Genomic DNA, 19,951 nt, shown 5'->3' with positions numbered 1-19,951 from the left:
GTCGATCCGTGAACCCATCAACGAATTTGACGATAATCCAGGTAACTGCCTGGTCCAAACAGCAGAAATCCTGTTATCAAAAACCCAAATATGTAAGGAACCTCCACGTCGGTAGGTACACAGTCTTCCACTCCTGCCAGGAATCCGCTGTATATCCAGCGAGACATATCCCGAGACTGGACTCTCCTTCACTCAGTCGAGAAAATTGTATCAATTGCGTCTCCTCCTTCCACCAGGAGCAGAAAAAAAAAAAGAATAAGGAAGAATGAAGTTGGAGATGTCCTAAATGTTTATTGTGAACTGGGAAAAAAAGGATTTTTCTGAAGTATGTGAAACATTAATTTTGATGTGAAATGACTATGGATATTTGCTTTAAAGATCCTTACTAACTACCATATAATATGTTAACCTGCCATAAAAGCAGAGGTCAGAGGTTAAATAAAGCTGCTATCCAGACCTCTTCTTTATCTTTTTCTTTCATCTGTTCCCCATGCCTCACCTCTGCTACCATGTCATATTTTCTTATTTTTCATATCCGCTCCTCCTTTATGTATTCAGTGTCATAAAATGTTAATATTATCCTCTGTCTCCTGTCAGTCACTCCTCAGAGCTACCCTTTTCATTCATTTTCCTTTCCCTTTTCCCCTCTCTTTATCAGCCTCTCTTTGGTTATCGGCCTGTTTCTTTCTCCAGTTGGCATTCACATAAAGTCCTCAGTGTTACTTACACTTACTGTGTTTGTGTATAGAGGCGTTGGCCCTGTTTGACCCTTCCTGTTTCAATGACATCATCTTAGACGCCCACAGAGTCATCAACCCAAGCTGCTTAGAGTTCTTGTTTGCTTCCTCCTAGGTTTACAATTTAATAATTTACACTAATGGTCCTACACTATGCGCTCTGGGTGTCTAAGACTCAGGAGAAAGTAGAATAAATTCCAGTTTATGCTAAATCTAGACTGGAATATGATTGCCATCTTCATATTATGTGCTCAAATCTTTCTTTGCATTTATTAGGATATAAAATTACCTCAGCACTTGGATGTTCTCAGTTTTATCACATAGAATGTTGTTTTTTTTTTTTTTCAAGTTTTCTTCTAGGCTTTTCCCAGTAAAATTATGTTCAGCATCTTGTTTGTCTTATGGAATTTAATCATGGTAAAGAGGTGGGACTCTAAAAGATTGTGTTATATTCAGTGGTTGATACAGCAGCTGTCTGGGAGACGACAGGGTCTCTATTTGATTTTGGTTTGACACAAATACATCAAATGGAGCAAGATGGGGTAGGGCAAAAGATTAAATTAAAATCGTACATTTTTAAATGAAAACGTGCAACTGTCTTTATGTTCCAACGTGAGAAACCAAAGGGCTAGAAGGATTTTGAGTAATATAGTAATTTTAAAGTAAAGACTTCTTTGAAATGGAGAAATGTCAATAAAAATTTCATCTACAAACCATCAGTCATTACGTTTATAAAAAAACAATGCTAAATGCTTTAATTGTTATAAAGTTTAGGTAGTTTTTTCCCCAGTTCCTCTGTGATCAGTTAATTGCAGGTTGTGCAGAGGATGGTTTAATACAGATCTATAACATTCTGCTGTGTTTGCTTAGTTCATTGATTTACAAACCACTGTTTACACAGCGCTGGTGCAGCACGCTGTCAGCTAACAGATTTCTTTTCTATTTAGTGCAGTTCACATCTCTCTCTTACTTTAACCCCAGTATCAAAGGTTTTTGTCTCCCAGTGTGCTGGTTGTTTTAATCAAATGGCTTAACATAAAAAAAACAAACAAGTATTTATTTTTTTTTAATTTATTTATGCACAACTTACATATTATAAAGACCTGTGCTTCCCTTGCCCAGAAGAATGTAACTGGTAATTTTAAAAGTGTTGTAAGAGTACAAATACTGTAAATCATGTTTTGGTACGTACCTCATTTTTGGAATCACAGTTTTGTATGGGTTTGGTACGACAGGAAAAACAGGAATTCCCAAATGCTTTATTTATTTATTTTAAACAGTCACCATCATCTAAACCAGGTGTGGGTGACAAGTCCACTTCGAGTCCATTGTTTTGACCAAATATATTATCAGCATACAGAACATGAATATGTAATACTTGAAATATAATGACTCTATGATTTATTCCAGTCTAAGCTGTCCTTTGCAGTATTGATATTGCGATGGTGATAAATTTTTCATATACTGTGCAGCTCTAGGGGAGGCTCTAAGGTTTCAGGCAAGGTAGGATTGGTCAGTTGGTAACTTTACAGTAAAATAAAAGTATAAAAAAAACATACTATTTTATTCTTCCAATTTGAACTGTAAACAGTGTCCTACAGGCCATATGTTAAACATCAAATTTATTGAAGTCCGCATCTAAAAGTGATCTCTCTTTTGTCAAGAAAATAGAACAAAAGAAGGTTTCAATTAACTTGGCCTAGACTTGATGCAAAAAAAAAACAAAAAAAAACATAACTGAATACCTGGTGACATATTTAAAGGTGTTTATTATAGATCAAAGGGTGTTTTAAAGCACATAAATTGGGACATTTTTTTGTCTTTCCATACCAAAGGCATTTATGGCCCATTTGGCTTTTCATGTATTCCCTTCTCATTGATATTCTCACGTTCTCCTCTGCTTCCATGGATCACTGGAACTGTGAAACCTTTTCACACAGCTAATTCATTACAGGCAGGCTTTCATCTTCTGTATGTCATCTGAACTACAGATTCTAGGTTTAACTTGGTGTGGAGTAGTTTGATGGTGTCTTCTACATCTTGTCTTTTGTGGAGGTTGGCAAAAAGCAATTTCAACAGCATGTGCCCTATCTAGATGAGAAAGGCTGTGAACATCACATTTTTTGATTGCATTCACCAGACACTGTAACGTGATGATCCGGTACGAATATGTGTACCATTACACCTTAGAATTTAGCAACCTTGTTGGAGCTGGAGCACATTCTGCTTGTTCTTGACTCAACAGAGCAATATCTTCTTTAAAATATCAGGAAATGAAGCAGGACTTGTCTTATCTCATGAGGCCCTGGCACCAGAGGGACTTGCTGCTTTGAGAAATTTGTGGGGCTTCTTTGATCTGTGATATTTTAAAACTAACCTACATCTTCAGTCTTTATGCTACTTCTGTGCTGGCCTGTTGGTGTTGGTTTCTCATTGTCAAGCTCAAAGATGTCCCGAAACCAGAAAACTCAAGTTATGCAGTGAAATAAAAATAAATTTTCTGCCTTCATGGAAGGATGTTAGCTCGTTCAGCAGAAGTACAGAGACATTACTATGGAGCCTGGTTTCAGTCAAAATCAAGTCACATATAAGGTTGATTCGACGGCTCTCCATAGCAGTTGTATTTTAGGGTATATCAACAAAAATGTGGGCTTTTCTATAAAGCAAATGCAGCAACTGCATCTTTATACAGTATCCTTTTCAAAATTCAGAATTTGCTGAATGTCATCCTATCAAAATGAAATATCTAGGGTTTTAGTATGTGTATCTGTATTTATTTATGTATTTATTTTATTCAGATCTTAAACTTAACCACTGTTTGCTGGACTTATGTTTTTTTTTCTCATTTCTGTATTTTCAGATTTGCCCATAGAGCACAATCCTTCAGATCATCCTCGGGCCAGCACTATCTTTCTCAGCAAGTCGCAAACTGATGGTAAGTTGTGTTTTTTAGTACCATGCTGCTTCTCATTTCTCTGAAACTTCTCTTTCATATTAGTTCACTTCTTGGGTTACAAATCTACCGGACATTATTAGAGTAAAGTGTTCAGCCTTTCTTTGTTTTAATCAGTGAGTTTGTGTTTCTGTCAGATATAAACCATATGTTCTGCTCAGAACAGGCCAGTGTAACATAATGTAATGTAAAGTGATTACCCTTTATTTCTGTTGTTGTAGAAACACTCTTTTGCTTGCATATGAGTTTCCAAAGACCAATCATTGTTTTATATTTTGCCATCTGTTGTTTCATTTGATTTCTCTCTCGAATAGAGAAATCATTTTAAGAGCTTTTCTAAATCCTGTGCTAGACTGCAGGCTTTCCCCCAGAAAAGAGGGTAAACCTGGTGGTAGGTGCCGTTCGCCAGCCGTTCGCTGGCCAATCGCTAGCCGACCGTGATTTAGTAAAAAAAAATGATTAAAGTTGGCAGGAAAGTTGAAAATATGGCTATTTATTATGTGGTATTGTAAGATATTTGTGCCAAATATTTATACAACTACAGTTTTACAAAAAGGAACTTTTAAAATACTTTTTTAAACAAAAATACAATTAAAATAAATACAAATTGTTTGCACCTAATTTGAATCCTAATTTAAGTCACATTTACAAATAAATAAATTAACATAAATGAAAAACTGCAAACAAAGCACCAACACACGTCTCGCATCAAGTCCAATGAATAACAACAGAGAACTCTGAAAAACAGACAGATGCTGTACTGTACTGTGCTTTTTGTGGCACAGGCTGCATGTTGGATCACTACATGGAACAACAAAACAAAACATATCTAATGCTGAATTTAATCGCATCATTTTACTGGTAAACAAGGATAATATTTTCACTAAGCACAAAACATGCTTACTGTATTCAGTCTTGTTAAGCCACCAGCTGAATTTTAGCTCAACTAACCATTTTTGGTTAAACTTGCTTGATCGATGTTTATTACTGCGGCTCCTATAACATGCTAACTCCAGGTAGCTGAAGGTGGCTCGGCCTCAGGGCTCATTAGAGTCCTGCAGGGCTCCGTGAACAGCACGCAGACCTGAGCACGCGGTGGAGGCGTTTATACTTGGGGCTTTCATCGGTGCAGTATTCTCCAAAAAGACGGGGGGCAGTACGCTATGTAACCAGCGCCAAGTTACAAAAGGTGCAAAAAAAAGGTCCTGTTGGCTCTTAGAGAGAGGAGAGATCTGCCAACATGGCGGTGACGGCGGAGGCACTCCGGGACATAATGAGGCGTCTACTTATTTATGATTGTTCAATATTGATCAATCAGGACCAGATAATCCAGTCAGACCCATCGGCCTTGTGGACTTGCATATTGTTTCAAGGATCAAACCACTGTTAAACATGTCCTCGATTAGTGGTTCTAGCGCTGCCATAGTAACCACTACATTACCTTAACTGCCGCGTAAAGTCACTTCCGGGTCACCTAAACCCGACCAAATAAATATTAAAATCAAATTCTGTCCTGCTGCCCGTTTTTCGATTTCTTGTTTCCGATCTTAGCCTAAAAGTGAAATATGAAAAAGCAGCCGTTTTTTCATTTTTGGTGTTATAATAAAAACAAAAATCAAAATAACCAGTCAGTTTTTCATCATTAGATTTTTGATAGTCAATTGCAAATGGAAAGAACGAATGATACATGGATTATTGTAGTTTGCTGTGAATGTTTGTTTCAAAACAGTGTTACCTTTAAAAAGCAATTGGTGGCGCTCCTTTGGTAGACAAGTTCTGACTAACAGAGTTTTTTGCAACTATAAAAAAGAATAGAAAATCCCTAACTTCTTCTTTCTTTAACTAGTGGAACATTTTGAGGGCAGTTTGTGTCTTTTAGCCATGAAACACATCTGACTGACAGCTTGCAGCAACAGCTGGGGGCTAGTCCAGTTTTGCGCTTCATGTGACCAGAAAAAACTTCACATCGTCTTTGTTAAGTCATTCAAAGAAATTTAAACCACAAGAACAATATAATAGAAAGATTTAGTGGTTTTGATACTAAGATTTTCTAAACTGCGGTATACCTTAAAACCAAAAACCGGCCCATGCCTACTGCACACTGGTCATGTCATACACTTTCTTTTCAACAGATTTAAGAACATACTTAATAGTGATGCATGATGTGAATTTCCTTGTCAAAAACAAACAAACAGACAATTTGGACTTTTATTTTTTCAGTTTTTGTGCCCAGCAAGAGAGGTAAGCATGTAGGTGTGTCCAGTATCAAACAGCGGCTAACGCTGCGCTTACTGTGTGTTTGGGCTTGACTCTTTCAAAATGGCCCCTTCGTGTAGCCTAAACCTCTGTTGCTTTCATGTATTGCACCAATGTTGTCTTCTGTTAGCCAGTCATGTGCATTTATTGCTGAGCTTTCTTTATGTGTATATGCTTCTTCCGCTGCACATGTTGGTCCATGAGTACAGCTAGAAATATGGCTGCTTAGCCTCAACCAAAGCACTGGCCTCTGTAGGCTTTCTGTCATCAATTGGGTATAAAAAATGTCCATTCTGAAACGAGCTCCAAACAGGCAAAACTGTTTTGAGCATATACCCCTATGATTAGGACTAATTTCTTTGTTTTCCATCAAAATATTAACCTCCAATGAGGTTGCTGCTTTTTGCTTTTCAGTGGAAAAACATGTGCATTAATGCTAGTGTCTGTTTGTCAGAGAGGTAAGATACAGAAGGTGCTGAGATGAGAAGCGAACTGCGACACAGCACTTTGTTGCGTCTGTGATCCTGCTTCCTCCTTCTGCTCTTGTTTGTTTTGCTAGCACTTTTTTACTCGTTTTTTTTCCTTTTGCTAATTCATAGTAAATGTAGTAAAGAACATGTCTAAATGCAAGTTTCCACATTCATTATGAACTATAATGTCAGGGTAAGATTAGGCTTATAAACCATTCTTAAAAATATTGTTTTTCCAGTCTAGACATCTAAAACATTGAAATGTGTTGCTCATCCTATTGAAACACTGAACTATGTTGTAAGTATCTAAAGTGTGGTAGATAGTTCAAGTTAAACAATTGCTGAGATAGTCCTCTTTCTTGTCATTACATTTTTGATATGAACTTTATGAGCTACATTAGCAGCAAAACAGCTCCAGGTCATGATACCACAGCCTTCAAGCATAACAGTTAGTACACTACTCTGGGGATTGAATACCTACCTAATTTACCTCAGTACAGACATCATCTTTGTCTCATTAGACCATGAAACTTCCAAACAGAATAATGTTGTTGTCCCTGTGGACAACTTAAACTTGTAAGACTTCTCTGATTTTTAGTAATTTTAGAAAACCAATAATACAGTAAAACTTATCAAAAATCCACATTGCTTGCTTGCTTGCTTTCCTCTAGAAACCATATTAACATATAACTGCCCAACCCTAATTTTAACTCATAAACTTCAGAAAGGCTTGGATATAATCATTTGTATGCTGTGTATTCAGAATAATACAGCACAGCACTCAGTCTTCAGTCCATTAGAGTGAAATGGAATTACAAATAACCGTATTCGTATGAACTGAATAAAATGAAAAGACATTAACTTAAAGACAATTTGAACATGAATGAATCAGTCACTAGGTTTGATTTATTTTAAAACAGCACACACAAAACTGATGAATGGGTTCATTAAATCGTGTATTCTTATTCCTACAGATTATTACACAATTTTTCGTGTAATAGGAAACAAGCGTCATTTACTAGCTTTGAAATGTTATTACTTATTATTAAAAATGCCCACAAAGCTCTGTTTAATGTTGTGTGGAATAATAACAAGGGAAGGAAAGCTGTTCATTCATTACACTTCTAAAAATCTAAGAGTCCTGAGTCCTGGAGAGTTGCTGCCCCCTGTCTGCGAGGGCTATGAACTGCACTTTTCCTGAGCATGAAGTTGACAGCTCTTCTCTCAAATTCTTTTTCAGTTCGAGAAAAGCGGAAAAGCCTTTACATCAACCATGTAAGTAAAATAAAAGACATTATTGACCTAGGAAAGGATTTCTTTATTTTATTTATTTGACTTGTGTGCAAAAAGTAATTTTAATGTGTTGTATGTTTTGCAAGTTTACTCACATTTCGGAGAACAAGGTAAAGAGATTATCCTACAGAGTATTCGTCTCTTCCTGAGTCAAACTCCACCAAATGCTCATAATCTGTCTCGTTTATTCCTGTTTTGTTGTTTTGTTATTGTTTTTTTTAAGTATTCAAATTCTAAATAATTTTCCCATGTAATAAAATGGTGCAGCTCATCTGAGTCCTCTGGGTTCATGGGAAAAATACATATTTTATATGTTTATCATATTCTTTCAGTTACCCACAGTTCTGCAAGGCAAACAGGGTTATACATGCTTTTTTGTGGAAAAAGCATTGATTATCAAAAAGATAAAATACAACTGAGTATAATTTGAACAAATACAAAATACAGAAATTTGATGTCTCTGAAGATGCACTTCACCATAAATGTCACTAATGCATGCCACCACATCAGGTCTGTACAGGTTCCCTCCTCTCCATATTTGTCACCAGGTCTTCATATGACAAATATGTCAAATTTGACTGAAAGAAAGACTGACATGTATTTGTTCATGTATGTGTTTCATTTGAACGTGTGCAGCATCATCCAGGTCCAGTGAGACGAAAGTACAGCTCATGTTCCACCATCTTTCTTGACGACAGCACCGTCAGTCAGCCTAACCTGAAATACACCATCAAATGGTAACTTGTCTAATTATCTTCAAGCTGATGCACACTTTAGTTTGATAGCAAAAAAAATGTTTGGCCGTATTGTCCTCTTCTGCTACTTTTAATGATTCTTTTTTTTACTTTTACAGTGTAGCCCTGGCAATATATTACCACATAAAGAACAGGTTTGTGAAATAATTTACATTTTTCCCAAGTGTACATTTATCTGCCCCAGTATTGCGTTAAAAATCTACATTCGCTCATGTTTTTCCTTTTGCCTGGATTGGTTTAAAGTGATAGTTCATATAATTTAAAGTGGGGTATTGTAGAAATGTTATGAACAATTAATATCTTACCTGTTGTAGACATCTCTTTAAATCTTAGTTTGGAGTAATACAGTTTAATTCTGACCGGTCTGATGAGCTAATGGCTAGTCTGAGTGTAGCCAACATCAAAGTGGATTATTTTCATGTTAAAACAACTCTTCTACAAAATTTCATAGTCCTTAATGCAAACGCCTTTTCTTTTTTTAAAACCTTTAAGTTACTATCCGTTTTCATTGCACTGGTATTTACAGGATTTTAAGGTTATTTGGAAGCACAGTAAACTTCCAGCATAGCCTGAAGCATTTCCTGCAGGAATATTATCATATTTCTACCAGAAATAACTGTAATTTAAAAATTTTAACAAACATTTGCATGAACTGCAATAAAATCTTTGAGACTGAAGTTGTTTTAACCCTCTCAGGCTCAATTTAAGTTTTAGTAACAGGAAAAATCAGATATGTTGTTGCAACGCCTGCCTTGAGAGGGTTAAGATAGCAGCAGTTAACTTTGGACTTGGCCCTACTCGGACTAGCCATTGGCTTGATCAGACTTAAACTATTTCTTCAAACTGAGGTCTTTTAAAGAGTTATCTACAACAGGTAAGATAGTAATGGTTCATTACCTTTCTACTGATTCTGCATCAAATGAGTGTCTTGTTGTTTGACCTAAGATACTATAAAGAGGATATTGGACCTTAAAATGACCTTAAAATAGATCATTTGTTTATTCGGTCATGATTGCAATAATGTATGGGAAGCAGGAGTGTTTATTAATGGCATTTAATTGTAGCATGCAGTTGTTAACAGCAACAGCAGTAGATGAACCATATTAAAGGTCGTCTCATGTTCTAAATGTTCCGTTTATGTGTCTGCTGATCTCAAAGTTTGCTGACATCAGGACTACTGTAGAACTGCATCTTTCTCTTTGATTACTTTTTGTAAATCAGGCTTTTTAAAAAACAGCAAAATAAGCAAATTATGTGACAATTTTAGAAAATGTACTTATATGCTTAATTATAGATACTAGCAACCATTTACCATCTGAAAAAGACTAATTTTGTGCAGTTTAGGGCTAAATCCTGCAGTCGATTTCCGGTTTCATTTTGTGCCATGTGCTTTTTTCTCCTACTCTGATTCTTTTCTGTGTGTCTCATTCCAGAGATGTCGACAGGCGAATGTTGTTAGACATTTTTGATGAGAAGCTGCATCCTCTCTCGGTATGGCCTCAGCTGCAGATAAATTTCCATTATGTGTGAACTGTAACACTGTCAGCATTAATCAGCAAGACAATACACACAAGCAGATGATCAGCAAATATCAAAAACATGGATAAAATGAAAGGAGGAAATTTGTATTGTCGCCTCAGGAGACCATTGTGTTATTTAGATTTATTTCTGCAAAGTAAATTTACAGTAATTTACTCTTAGTCAACAATGCAACAGAAGATTCCATTAAATAACTGGGAAAAAAAGATGCAGTCTTGTATTAATTTTGTACGTTGTTACCTGGTGATTTTACAGAAGTCTGAAGTTCCTGCTGATTATGACAAATACGACCCTGAGCAGAAGCAGATCTACCGCTTCGTCAGGACGCTGTTCAGTGCTGCTCAGCTCACTGCGGAGTGTGCCATTGTCACATTGGTAAGTGTGGGTGTTGCTTCCTGATTCTCCTTTATTGCTTTAACTAATGCTGTCATTTGTGCTATTAATACTGTCTTCATGTATAGACCTCAGTGAATCCTCTTAAAACAGAAACTATATATTTCACTGATAGCTGTACCTTTTATGTTGGAAAATGAGCACGTAGTCTCATAAGACCAAGAAATATTATTATAAAAAAGTTAAATCATTGCACCTTTTTCAGCATTACTTTAATGCAGAGATGAGAAACTAACTTTCCAAAAAGGCCACATATAGACCTGGGACTGTTGTGGAGGGCCGAATGAACAGGCTTAATCCACTTCTTCCAAATATAAATTGTATAATAAGCTATAAATCTAATTTTCATTAGATGCTACTGATAAGAGTAGCCACCACACCAGGACCACCCAAATCTCTAAACCAATCATTTTGAGAATTTAGACTTTTGATTTATATTTCCTGTAAATAATGTTAATTCACAAAATTAACTTTGAAAAAATTTGCATTTTTAAAAGTATTTTATACATCAGCATACATTGCCTTCATACAGAATAAATAAAATTAGTAACATTAGCCTTGAAGTCATAAAGTTCAGTCATTTAGGCTCATTCTCTTTGACCATCACTGCTGTTTGCCAAGCACTCAGGTCTACAATTTCTTGTTATTCTTGGTTTGCATAGTGAGCGTCCCAGCATGTGGTCCAGCTCTCATTTCATGGGAGCTTTTCCAGTGTTTGCCGCCTGCTGCCACAACTGAGCAACAACAGAGCTGGGCTCACATTGCCTGCAGGCACAAAGCCCAGCTCGGTGTGGTTGCTCCAATTAGACACCAGAACCAGAGTGTCAAACCTAGCTCTAAAATGTAATGAATAAATGTTTAAATTTCCTTTTCCATGGCTTTATTGTTTTTTCCAACATATTTTTAAAAACTTTAAGTTACTGTTGTTTATTAGTTTTAGGAAAAATAATAACCCTGTCTGTTTCCAGAGCTGTTTGATAATGAATCAGCAGATTCAGTCAGAATTAAAGTAAGAGCAGACTGCAGTGTTTTTCAGTTTGACACAAAAAAGAAACAAAATGTCAGCAAACTTTTCTTTTTTCTTTTTTTCTAACAGAGGACACATCTGAAAGTTTTAAGCCATTGTACCATGCCCTAATTCAGTTGAGTTCAAGTTTAGCTGATGGAAAATAAATGAAATACGTCTACTCTGCATGTGTTCAGTGAATCTGGAGACGACTTACAACTGTGTTCCCTGAGGCATACTGTGAGGGGTACTGGGGTCGCTTCTAAGGGCTATGCAGTCCATGTATAATTGGGAAATGTGTCTGCATTTCTCTGCACATAAAGTCGAGCTTGTCCAGCAGGGCTGCACTTGTCTTTGATCCAGTTTGTGGTGTTCATAAACATGATCTTAAGGTGACGTCGTGGAGAGAAGTGTGTCTGGTTTGGAAACCTTTGGGTCTCAACTCTACTTTTTGTGGATGATGTGGTTCAGTTCAGTGTGCACCAGTGCAGTCAGCTCCTCAAAGTCTGAGGCCATGGTTCTGAAACAAAAAAAGGTGGAATGGTCCCTATGGGCTGGGGGTCAGTCTTTGCTTTAAGGTAGGTAGGTAGGTACGTAGGTACATTTATTTATATATCACTTTTCAGCACGAGGCGACTCAAAGTGCTTAAGAGGATGAGTTCAAGTATTAGGGAGTCTTATTTTTTATGAGTGATAGCAGGATGGAGCAGGAGTCCGACAGATTTGGGCCTCTTCCGCAGTCATGAGGATGTTGTTCTAGTCTGTTATAGCTGAGAAGGAGCTGAGCCAAAAGACAGAGCTCTTGATTTACTGGTTTGTGTACGTTCCAAACCTCACTTACGGTCATAAGGTATGGCTCATGACTGACAGAATGACTGATGATACAAGCAGCTGAAATGAGCTTCCTCTATACCCTACAGCGATAAGGTGAGGAGCTCTGTCATCTGGGACAAACTGCTGCTCCTCCACATTAAAAGAAGGCAATTGAGGTGGTTCAGGCATTCAATTCAATTCAAAATGACTTTATTAATCCCAAAGGGAAATTAAATGTCGTTGTAGCTCATAATTCTGGTTTCGTTAAAGAGTTGTTATAGATGCTGAAGGCTGTGGGCAGGAAGGATCTCTTGTAGTGGTCTGTCCCGATGTGTCCTCTGTCCTGGTGTACTCAAAGAGTCCCATCAGGTAAGCCTCGCTGCCCTCCTGCAGAGCCATGAAAGCCGAACTCTGGAGGCGCAGGTCGGTCTTGAAGTCCTGTACGATATCCCAGACCAGATGCTAGAAGGGCAGCTTCTGGATGAGCAGCTCGGTGAACTTCTGGTAGTGGCAGATCTCCCTGAGAGCCACGGTACCGGGCCTGTAGAGGTTTGACAACATTAAAAAATTATGTTCTCATAATCCTCAATAATGCTTAAAGAGCTGCACGCAACTCAAATTCAAAACTGTCAGTTGATTAGAAAATAAGATCCAAAATATTTGTTAAAATTACAAAATGGCATTAAAGCCAAAAAGGCTTAAATGTTTCTGTAAATCTCAATGAGTAAAGACGCATTGATGCTGGGGTACTGTTTCCAGTTCAGGCTTTGTTTTTGTTTTCCTCCTCGTACTGTGTGATGGAAGTAATAGTACTGTTTCTCTGCAGCGAATGATTACAGCCTCCACGCTTCATGGTATGAATTCTAATAAAACACAGTCTGTCTTTGATTCTTACAAAATGATCAGTGGATCTCATGAATCAGCTTCGTGCCAGTGGCCCCCACAAGCTTTGTGTTGGCTGTGTGAAGTCTAAATACTCAAAGGGAGGAAGCAGAGAATTACAGAGCAGCATGGATTTTTTATGAAGGAGCTCCAGGGAAACTAGATTTCATCAGCCTCTGACATCTTGGAGGAGGAGAAGGCAGGAAACTGCAAAACTGTAGAGCAGCAAATGATTGAAGACCACAGGAGCAGAAGATTATTAAACTAACAAGAAAATGGGGGGAAAACAGTGGACTGCTGGCATTTTTGTTTGTTTTTATATTTATTCTGTATTGTTAACTGAAAACAACATTTCTGTGTGTAAGGTATACTTGGAGAGGCTCCTTACCTATGCTGAGATTGACATCTGCCCCGCCAACTGGAAGCGCATTGTGCTGGGAGCCATCCTCCTGGCTTCCAAAGTCTGGGATGACCAGGCGGTGTGGAATGTCGATTACTGCCAGATTCTCAAGGATATCACTGTAGAGGACATGTGAGTCACTGGAAGTTACCCCAAACAGTTAACAGACACAGAAGTGCTGAAAATAAAACACTCGAGCAGAACAGGTCTTCAGACTGAGGTCAGGTATGCCTTACTTTTCAGATGGTAGTTGCCTTCTGTTACTTATGTTTAAATGATAAATGGTTCATGTTGCTCACAGTTACTTTATGTAATTATTCCCCAAAACAGCAGCAATATTTTCATGTTGATTATTTTAAGCAACAAACCAAAACTTATTTGATCATTTACTATCACTGAAATTAAAGGAAGCATGACGAAACGCCTCTCTGGCTTCCAAATCCTCAGGAATGTTGCCAGGATTATCCTGAGCAGTAAAATTCTGCTGGAGCTATGGTCCTACCTCTGTCACCTCTGACCTCTGCTCCCTGCAAACATTGCTGTGCTGGTGAAAGTCTATTCTTGTCTTTAGCTCCAAATTTGTAGAGCATCGACTGTAATCCACCTGTCCGGGACTCTCTCTGGTCAGTGGAGCTAAACATATGCTCCTGCTGTTCTCTGGCATGGCAACTTACCAGACAGTGGCTCAGTGTCTGACCAGAGTTAGTTTCTTTAAATCCCCACTCTGGAGCTTCGTCCGCTGAATGTTTTTTTCCCCACTTGCTAACATTAAAACAACTACAGGGACAGCACAAAAATAAATAGACTTAAAAGAGCTGAATTTGTGCCAGGACATATTAAAAAGAAGCAGTTTTATTAGACAGAGTTTAGCAACAATAGAGTCTAATTTTAGCTCCTCGATGGCTGTGTGCCGTTAATGTGCGTGAGGGAGGAACAAAAGCGTGGAAGGAGAGATTAATGTTAGATACAGTGTGAAATGAATCAGTCGTGGCTGAAGCGAAACTGAGGAAAGCTGCTGTCTTCCTCCTGCAGAAGGAATCACAGTGAGCCTGAGCATGATGCAATATGTGATTTGGGATTAATATTCTACAAACTATTTTCTGAGATGGCGTTTCTTTTCACTATGAAGAAAGGCCAAAGTTTGGTTAGTGTGCAGTCTGTTTAACTCATCTCCACTCAGGAATCAGACCTGATTGTGATTCAAAACTAGAAACTTGATTTGATTTCTTCCTAACGAAACCTATTTTCTTCTCCCTCTTGGCTGAAGGAATGAGCTGGAGCGAAAGTTCCTGGAGCTGCTGCAGTTTAACATCAACGTGCCGTCCAGCGTTTACGCCAAGTATTACTTTGACCTGCGCTCCCTGGCTGAGGCCAACAACCTCAGCTTCCCCCTGGAACCCCTCAGCAGGGACAGGGCCCAGAAACTAGAGGTGAGGGGCCCCACACACATACAGATATGAAATCTTCTAGTTCTGGTCCAGTTAAAAACAGAACATTTTGTTAGTTTCATCACATCTGAAGTGAGTTTATTCTGGCCTTACCACATGGAAGTTGAGTCTGGTTTTGGTGTTTTTGTACTTTCAAAGCCTCAGCTTAACATATTTTGCATTTCCACAAGAGCGAGAATGTAGATCATCTGCAAATTAAAGGACAGAACTTAGAGTTGTGTTTCAGTATAATTAGTCTTCTGTTTCATCTGTCCTTTCTGTAAAGAAAAATTTCAGCCATTTTCAAGTAGTGTTCTTTGAATAGATTCTGAAGAATTACTATCTTACCTGTTGTAGATAGGTTTGTAAAAGACAATAAAAAAACAGTTTAATTCTGATAAGAATGATGAGCTATTGGCTAGTCTGTATTAAAACAGTTCTAATCTCTAAAATGTCATCACAGTTCTAGTGAGCACTATTTCTTAAACCTTTTACAGTTACTTTCAGTTCAACCTGGAGCGCCATGTAACCATTAAATGTAAAAATTTAAACACTATCTACAGGAACTGCTATGAAATTTAGAAGATGGCAAAATCCACTAATGAGTTAATCTGGTCAGAATTAAACCTTATTTCTCTGAACTGAAGATGTTCAAAGAGCCATCTACATCAGGTTTGATATTAAACATTCATAATCCACAGAATCCTACGTCAAACTGTCCCTTTAATGTATTCAAGCCTTTACTCTGATTTATGTTTGAAATTTTCTTTTTTTTCCTGTTCCCAAAAAACTGATCTATAATCATTGTTATTGTCTATCCCCCAAAAGATTAATGTAATTCTGAAATATTCAGTGATTCTGAAAAAATATTAAGTCCTATTAAGGCCTTTTTTTTTTTTACTTTCTCTAAAAACAAAACTACCACCACCACACGCTGAATAGCCAGTCATCCTGTCCTCTTGTAGAAGATTTTTTTCTTTCATAGAACAAATGTTCAGCTGTTCCACCTCCATCTTATTTGTTGTTTTGACTTCCAGGCCATCTCACGGTTGTGTGATGATAAGTACAAAGACTTGAGGAAACTGGCCAAGAAGCGGTCGGTGAGTGCGGACAACCTGACAATGGTGCGATGGTGTCCAGCCATCATTTCCTAACACTGGTCACCTTCAGAGGAATTAGGAGACGTGTGACAAATAGTTTTTGCCTGATAAAGCAGGCAGACCAGCTGAGCAGCTGTTTCTGTGGATCTGCAGGTCTGCCTGGAACACACACACACACACCCACACACACATTCATTCACACAGACTGGCACTGTTTCAAGTGTGTTTGCACTCTCTCTGGTTGTTGTACATAAAACAAGTCTCACTGGCTGCCTGAACTGAACCAAATGGAGCTGAGTTGAACTACACTGAAGGTCAGGAATGAAAGACGCGGAGCAAAGAAGAGACCCACCGAAGACTAACAGACTAATGGGGGGGACAGAGAGCAAAACACGATCTAACAGTGGCTGACTGAGGAAGGAAGGCTGTCTACATTCCTTTTGTTTGAATCCTCTGGTTCAGTTCCTTTACTGAAGCAGAAAGATTATCTCTTTTTTTAATATATATATATAGCTTATAGGCACATTGCTGGTTTCTAATGCCCAATACTTCAATTAGTTTGTGAATTTTTTTTTCTGTCATTTTTTTTTATTTCTCATTAAAATAAAGAACTAAACAAAGATAAATACATTCTATTGTTTAGCAGAGAGCAGAGCTGATACATTTGACTTGACTACATATCATTAAACCTTTACAAAATAAGTCCACTGATTTATTCATCAAAATTGTGGCTATATTAAAAGCCCTTTAACAGGAAGTGAGAATCAAGTTAACGTCCACATGTAAATTTTAATCTATACGTCATCCAGCTCTCATTCGAATAAAGCAATATTCAGTTCTTTTTTTTTGCAATGATTTATATGTCGGAGCATACATATTTGGGAGAAGACAGACTTGAAAACAGATGAGACACACTGTAGAGCTCATGTTGTACTTAATTCACTGCCATTGTCTTGACCTGTGGTGCCTGTAATATGCTCATTTAAACACCTCTTCCCTCTCTACTTGAGAATTAGAACAAATAATTGAGAATAGTTTGTTTTTGCTTTTCATGGTTCTTCCAACTTAAAAAATAAAAAAATACAAACCCTGCACAGAATGAAATATTACAACTTAGAAGTCAACTCAGTGCATAATTCTTCAGGGTTATTCTCACTGGTCCCAATAGGATCAAAATGAATGAAAAAGCATTCAGCAATGATTGAATCACTGCTTAGAAAATGAGAGATTGTATAGTTTTGTTTTTCTTATTCTTCTTTGTACAGTGTAAATAAAGTGCCAGTGTGAAAAACCTTTAGACTGAAGTCATCCTGTAAAAAAAACAACAAAAAAAACCAGAACAAAAAAAGAATGAACAAGAATGGAGTTGGTATATTTATATCAGTTTTTAAAAGAGCGCCGGTAAATATTCTGTTTGATTTTGCACTCGTGATGAATCAAGTAAAGAGAAAGGTATTAAAATTTAAATGGGAGACACCACTTCAATTTTTTTTTTTTTTTTTTGTCTGTTAACATTTTCATGCTGAGAAAAAAGAAGACTTTTTGATGTGCTATATTCTGTCAGTGGTATATAAATATATTTTAAACAAGATTAATCCGGCTCATTTAATACATTTTTAAAAAATATTTCTAACTGTCAGATGCATTAACTTTTTACTTGAGTGATGTTTGTTTCTTATGGAGCACTGAAACTGACAAAATGTTGGAAAACTTCTTGTGCAAATTAAAATGATGAGATTTCAATAAATCCATATTAATATTAGTCTTAAATGTTTTCTGTTTACCTTGAGGTATTGATATTATGACTTAATTCATTTCAGGTCTCGCCTAAACTGTTATAGTTAAATTTTTGCTGCATTTGTACCACTCATCCACACACAAATAGTTTTTAGTGAGGAAAAACAAACTTAAATTTATTTTTAAAAATAAAGAATTTATTTTAAACTTAGCTTGTGTTGGATCTGTGCAGAGTTGAGAAGCAATAACAAAGCCGCCTGTTTGGAGCTTGTCCACTATTTTTTCATTTTATTTTGTTTTTTTGCGTTTGGCTCACTTTATCCTGATCCTGCTGCCATCAAACTTAGGTCAATGTTCTGCAACGGTTAGTAACTCAGAGCTAATGGTAAACACTGTTGAAGAAAGAAAGGAGCTACAGTTGTTACCAAATCTTCAGTCAAGCTAAGAATGTTTTTCTTTTTCCCCCTCTGTATTTTAAATTGTTGTTATTGTTGGTGTTTTTGCCACCTAGTGCTGTGGCATGGGTACTGCAGGGTTTTTGTTACAATCAATTGGACGGAGAAAATAAAATATCAAGAGTAGTGTATATTTGGGGGCTTAGTGTCTTGTTTCTACACAAATCTGTTTTCTTTCACTCCGTTTTCCCTTGAAGTGGTCAGAGGTTTTCAGGTGATCTTCACCAGCTAACGCAGTGTGATAGCTTCAAATCTTTGACTAGTGGGCCAGTTAGCTGTCCTGAGCATGGTGGATAAACACTACACATGCTGTCTGACAGGCTGCTGCTTCAGAACAAATGTTAGCTAAAGACAGATACAGCTGAAGCTAACAAGTGTTAACTATCAAGCTAATATCCTTTCAGCTAGTTATGTAGCTAATTACCATATCATCATCATAAACAGTGCCACATGTTTTATTTACCAATTAGCTGAATAATTTAAAACCTTTTAGTTGCTAAAAGATGGATGCCTAATGATTCTTTTACACCATTTTGTTAGTTTCAGAACTTCATAGTGTTTTTGTTTTATTTTCTGGATGTTAGTAAAGCTGAGAAACAGTATTTTTTATGAACAATTGACTCCTCTTAGACCAACTACAGGAAACATACAAGATCTAATAAAGGCTACACCTACAAACTGGTTTATGTTGTTATGGTTTTATGAGAATATTGACTGATCAGTGTGTGAAATAAAACCTTTAATATATTTATTCTAGCAATTGTTTGCCTCATGATCAACTGGACTCTTGTTCCTTCACTGCATAGCCAAATAAAAAGTTGTGTAGGTTGAAAAGTTTCAAATTTGAAAACACTTGGAAAACTGTTCTAAATGCATTTGTATAAACAAAATAAAATCTTTAGAAAAGGTTTAGTGTTAACTGTGACATCATTGTTTCAGCCTTGTTTTGTGCATAAATTTTCAGTCTCCACGAGCATGTTTTAAGTTGTCAAAGTACTACAGAATCAATTGGTCATTCAGTTCACTGATCCTTGACCTGAGAAGGGAAAGAACTGCACCAAAGTCACAGAGAAATGAAGGACGGTTGTTTGTAATGTGTTTTGTTCAGACTCAGCCCACTTGCACATGAGTTATTCCAAGAGTCATCTACTCTAAAAAGAGAAGTTGTAGTTTCTTTTTGTTGGGCTTTGAATGAGTGGGAAATAAAAAGTGCAAACATCTTTAGGAAAGTGATGTTGTGCTCTTGTGAGTTCAAACTGTCTTCAAAGATTGTATATCTTATTTATTGTATGTGTGTACATGCAGCGCAGTGCGGTGTTGTCAGAGCTGATGGTGCGTTCTGAGGCAGAACATGAACTCTTCTGCAGCGTCTTGTCAAACGGTAACTCGATGTGTGTCAGCCTTGTGCACTGAACTCTACCTCTCCATAGAGTGTTACTTTTTTCATTTTTCTTCCTCTACTTCAGTAAATTTTGTGTTTGACAAGTTCAGCTTTGATCATAATGATTTCCCGTGCTAACAGTCAACCGCTGTAGCTGTGAACTTTTTTTTTGTGAACATTTTCAACAGATTGTATTTTATTTCGTCCTGTTTGTGTGTTTGAGTCGTGTTTTTAATTCTTGTTCTCAGTTTGCCAAATTGTTTTGCTTTGTATGTTCTCAGTTATGAGTTCCATGTTTTCATTGCTCTTCTGAAGCAAACAAGAATTAAACTTTTAAATCTTGCAATAAACTGA

The 19,951-nt window shown here is 37.1% G+C and overlaps 1 protein-coding gene across 4 annotated transcripts in view; it reads left to right on the top strand.

Annotated features, from left to right (window-relative positions):
* The window catches only part of ccny (cyclin Y), a 44,574-nt gene extending 24,623 nt beyond the window's left edge, over window positions 1–19,951 (top strand). Inside the window, exons 2-12 of one of the 4 annotated variants that reach the window (XM_017437734.3) lie at window positions 3,598–3,672; window positions 5,911–5,931; window positions 7,657–7,691; window positions 7,796–7,819; window positions 8,346–8,446; window positions 8,563–8,598; window positions 9,898–9,955; window positions 10,259–10,378; window positions 13,463–13,629; window positions 14,765–14,927; window positions 15,962–19,951. In XM_017437734.3, coding sequence (XP_017293223.1) covers window positions 3,598–3,672; window positions 5,911–5,931; window positions 7,657–7,691; window positions 7,796–7,819; window positions 8,346–8,446; window positions 8,563–8,598; window positions 9,898–9,955; window positions 10,259–10,378; window positions 13,463–13,629; window positions 14,765–14,927; window positions 15,962–16,078 — 917 coding nt within the window. In that variant the 3' untranslated portion in view covers window positions 16,079–19,951. The remainder of the gene's footprint in view (window positions 1–3,597; window positions 3,673–5,910; window positions 5,932–7,656; window positions 7,692–7,795; window positions 7,820–8,345; window positions 8,447–8,562; window positions 8,599–9,897; window positions 9,956–10,258; window positions 10,379–13,462; window positions 13,630–14,764; window positions 14,928–15,961) is intronic. The other 3 variants (XM_017437735.3, XM_017437736.3, XM_017437737.3) reach the window with 3 other exon arrangements.

This window comes from Kryptolebias marmoratus, linkage group LG21 (genome assembly GCF_001649575.2).
Source record: "Kryptolebias marmoratus isolate JLee-2015 linkage group LG21, ASM164957v2, whole genome shotgun sequence".
Lineage (NCBI taxonomy): Eukaryota > Metazoa > Chordata > Actinopteri > Cyprinodontiformes > Rivulidae > Kryptolebias > Kryptolebias marmoratus.
Note: the sequence above shows the minus strand (reverse complement) of the source record. Positions and strands in the feature narration are given on the sequence as shown.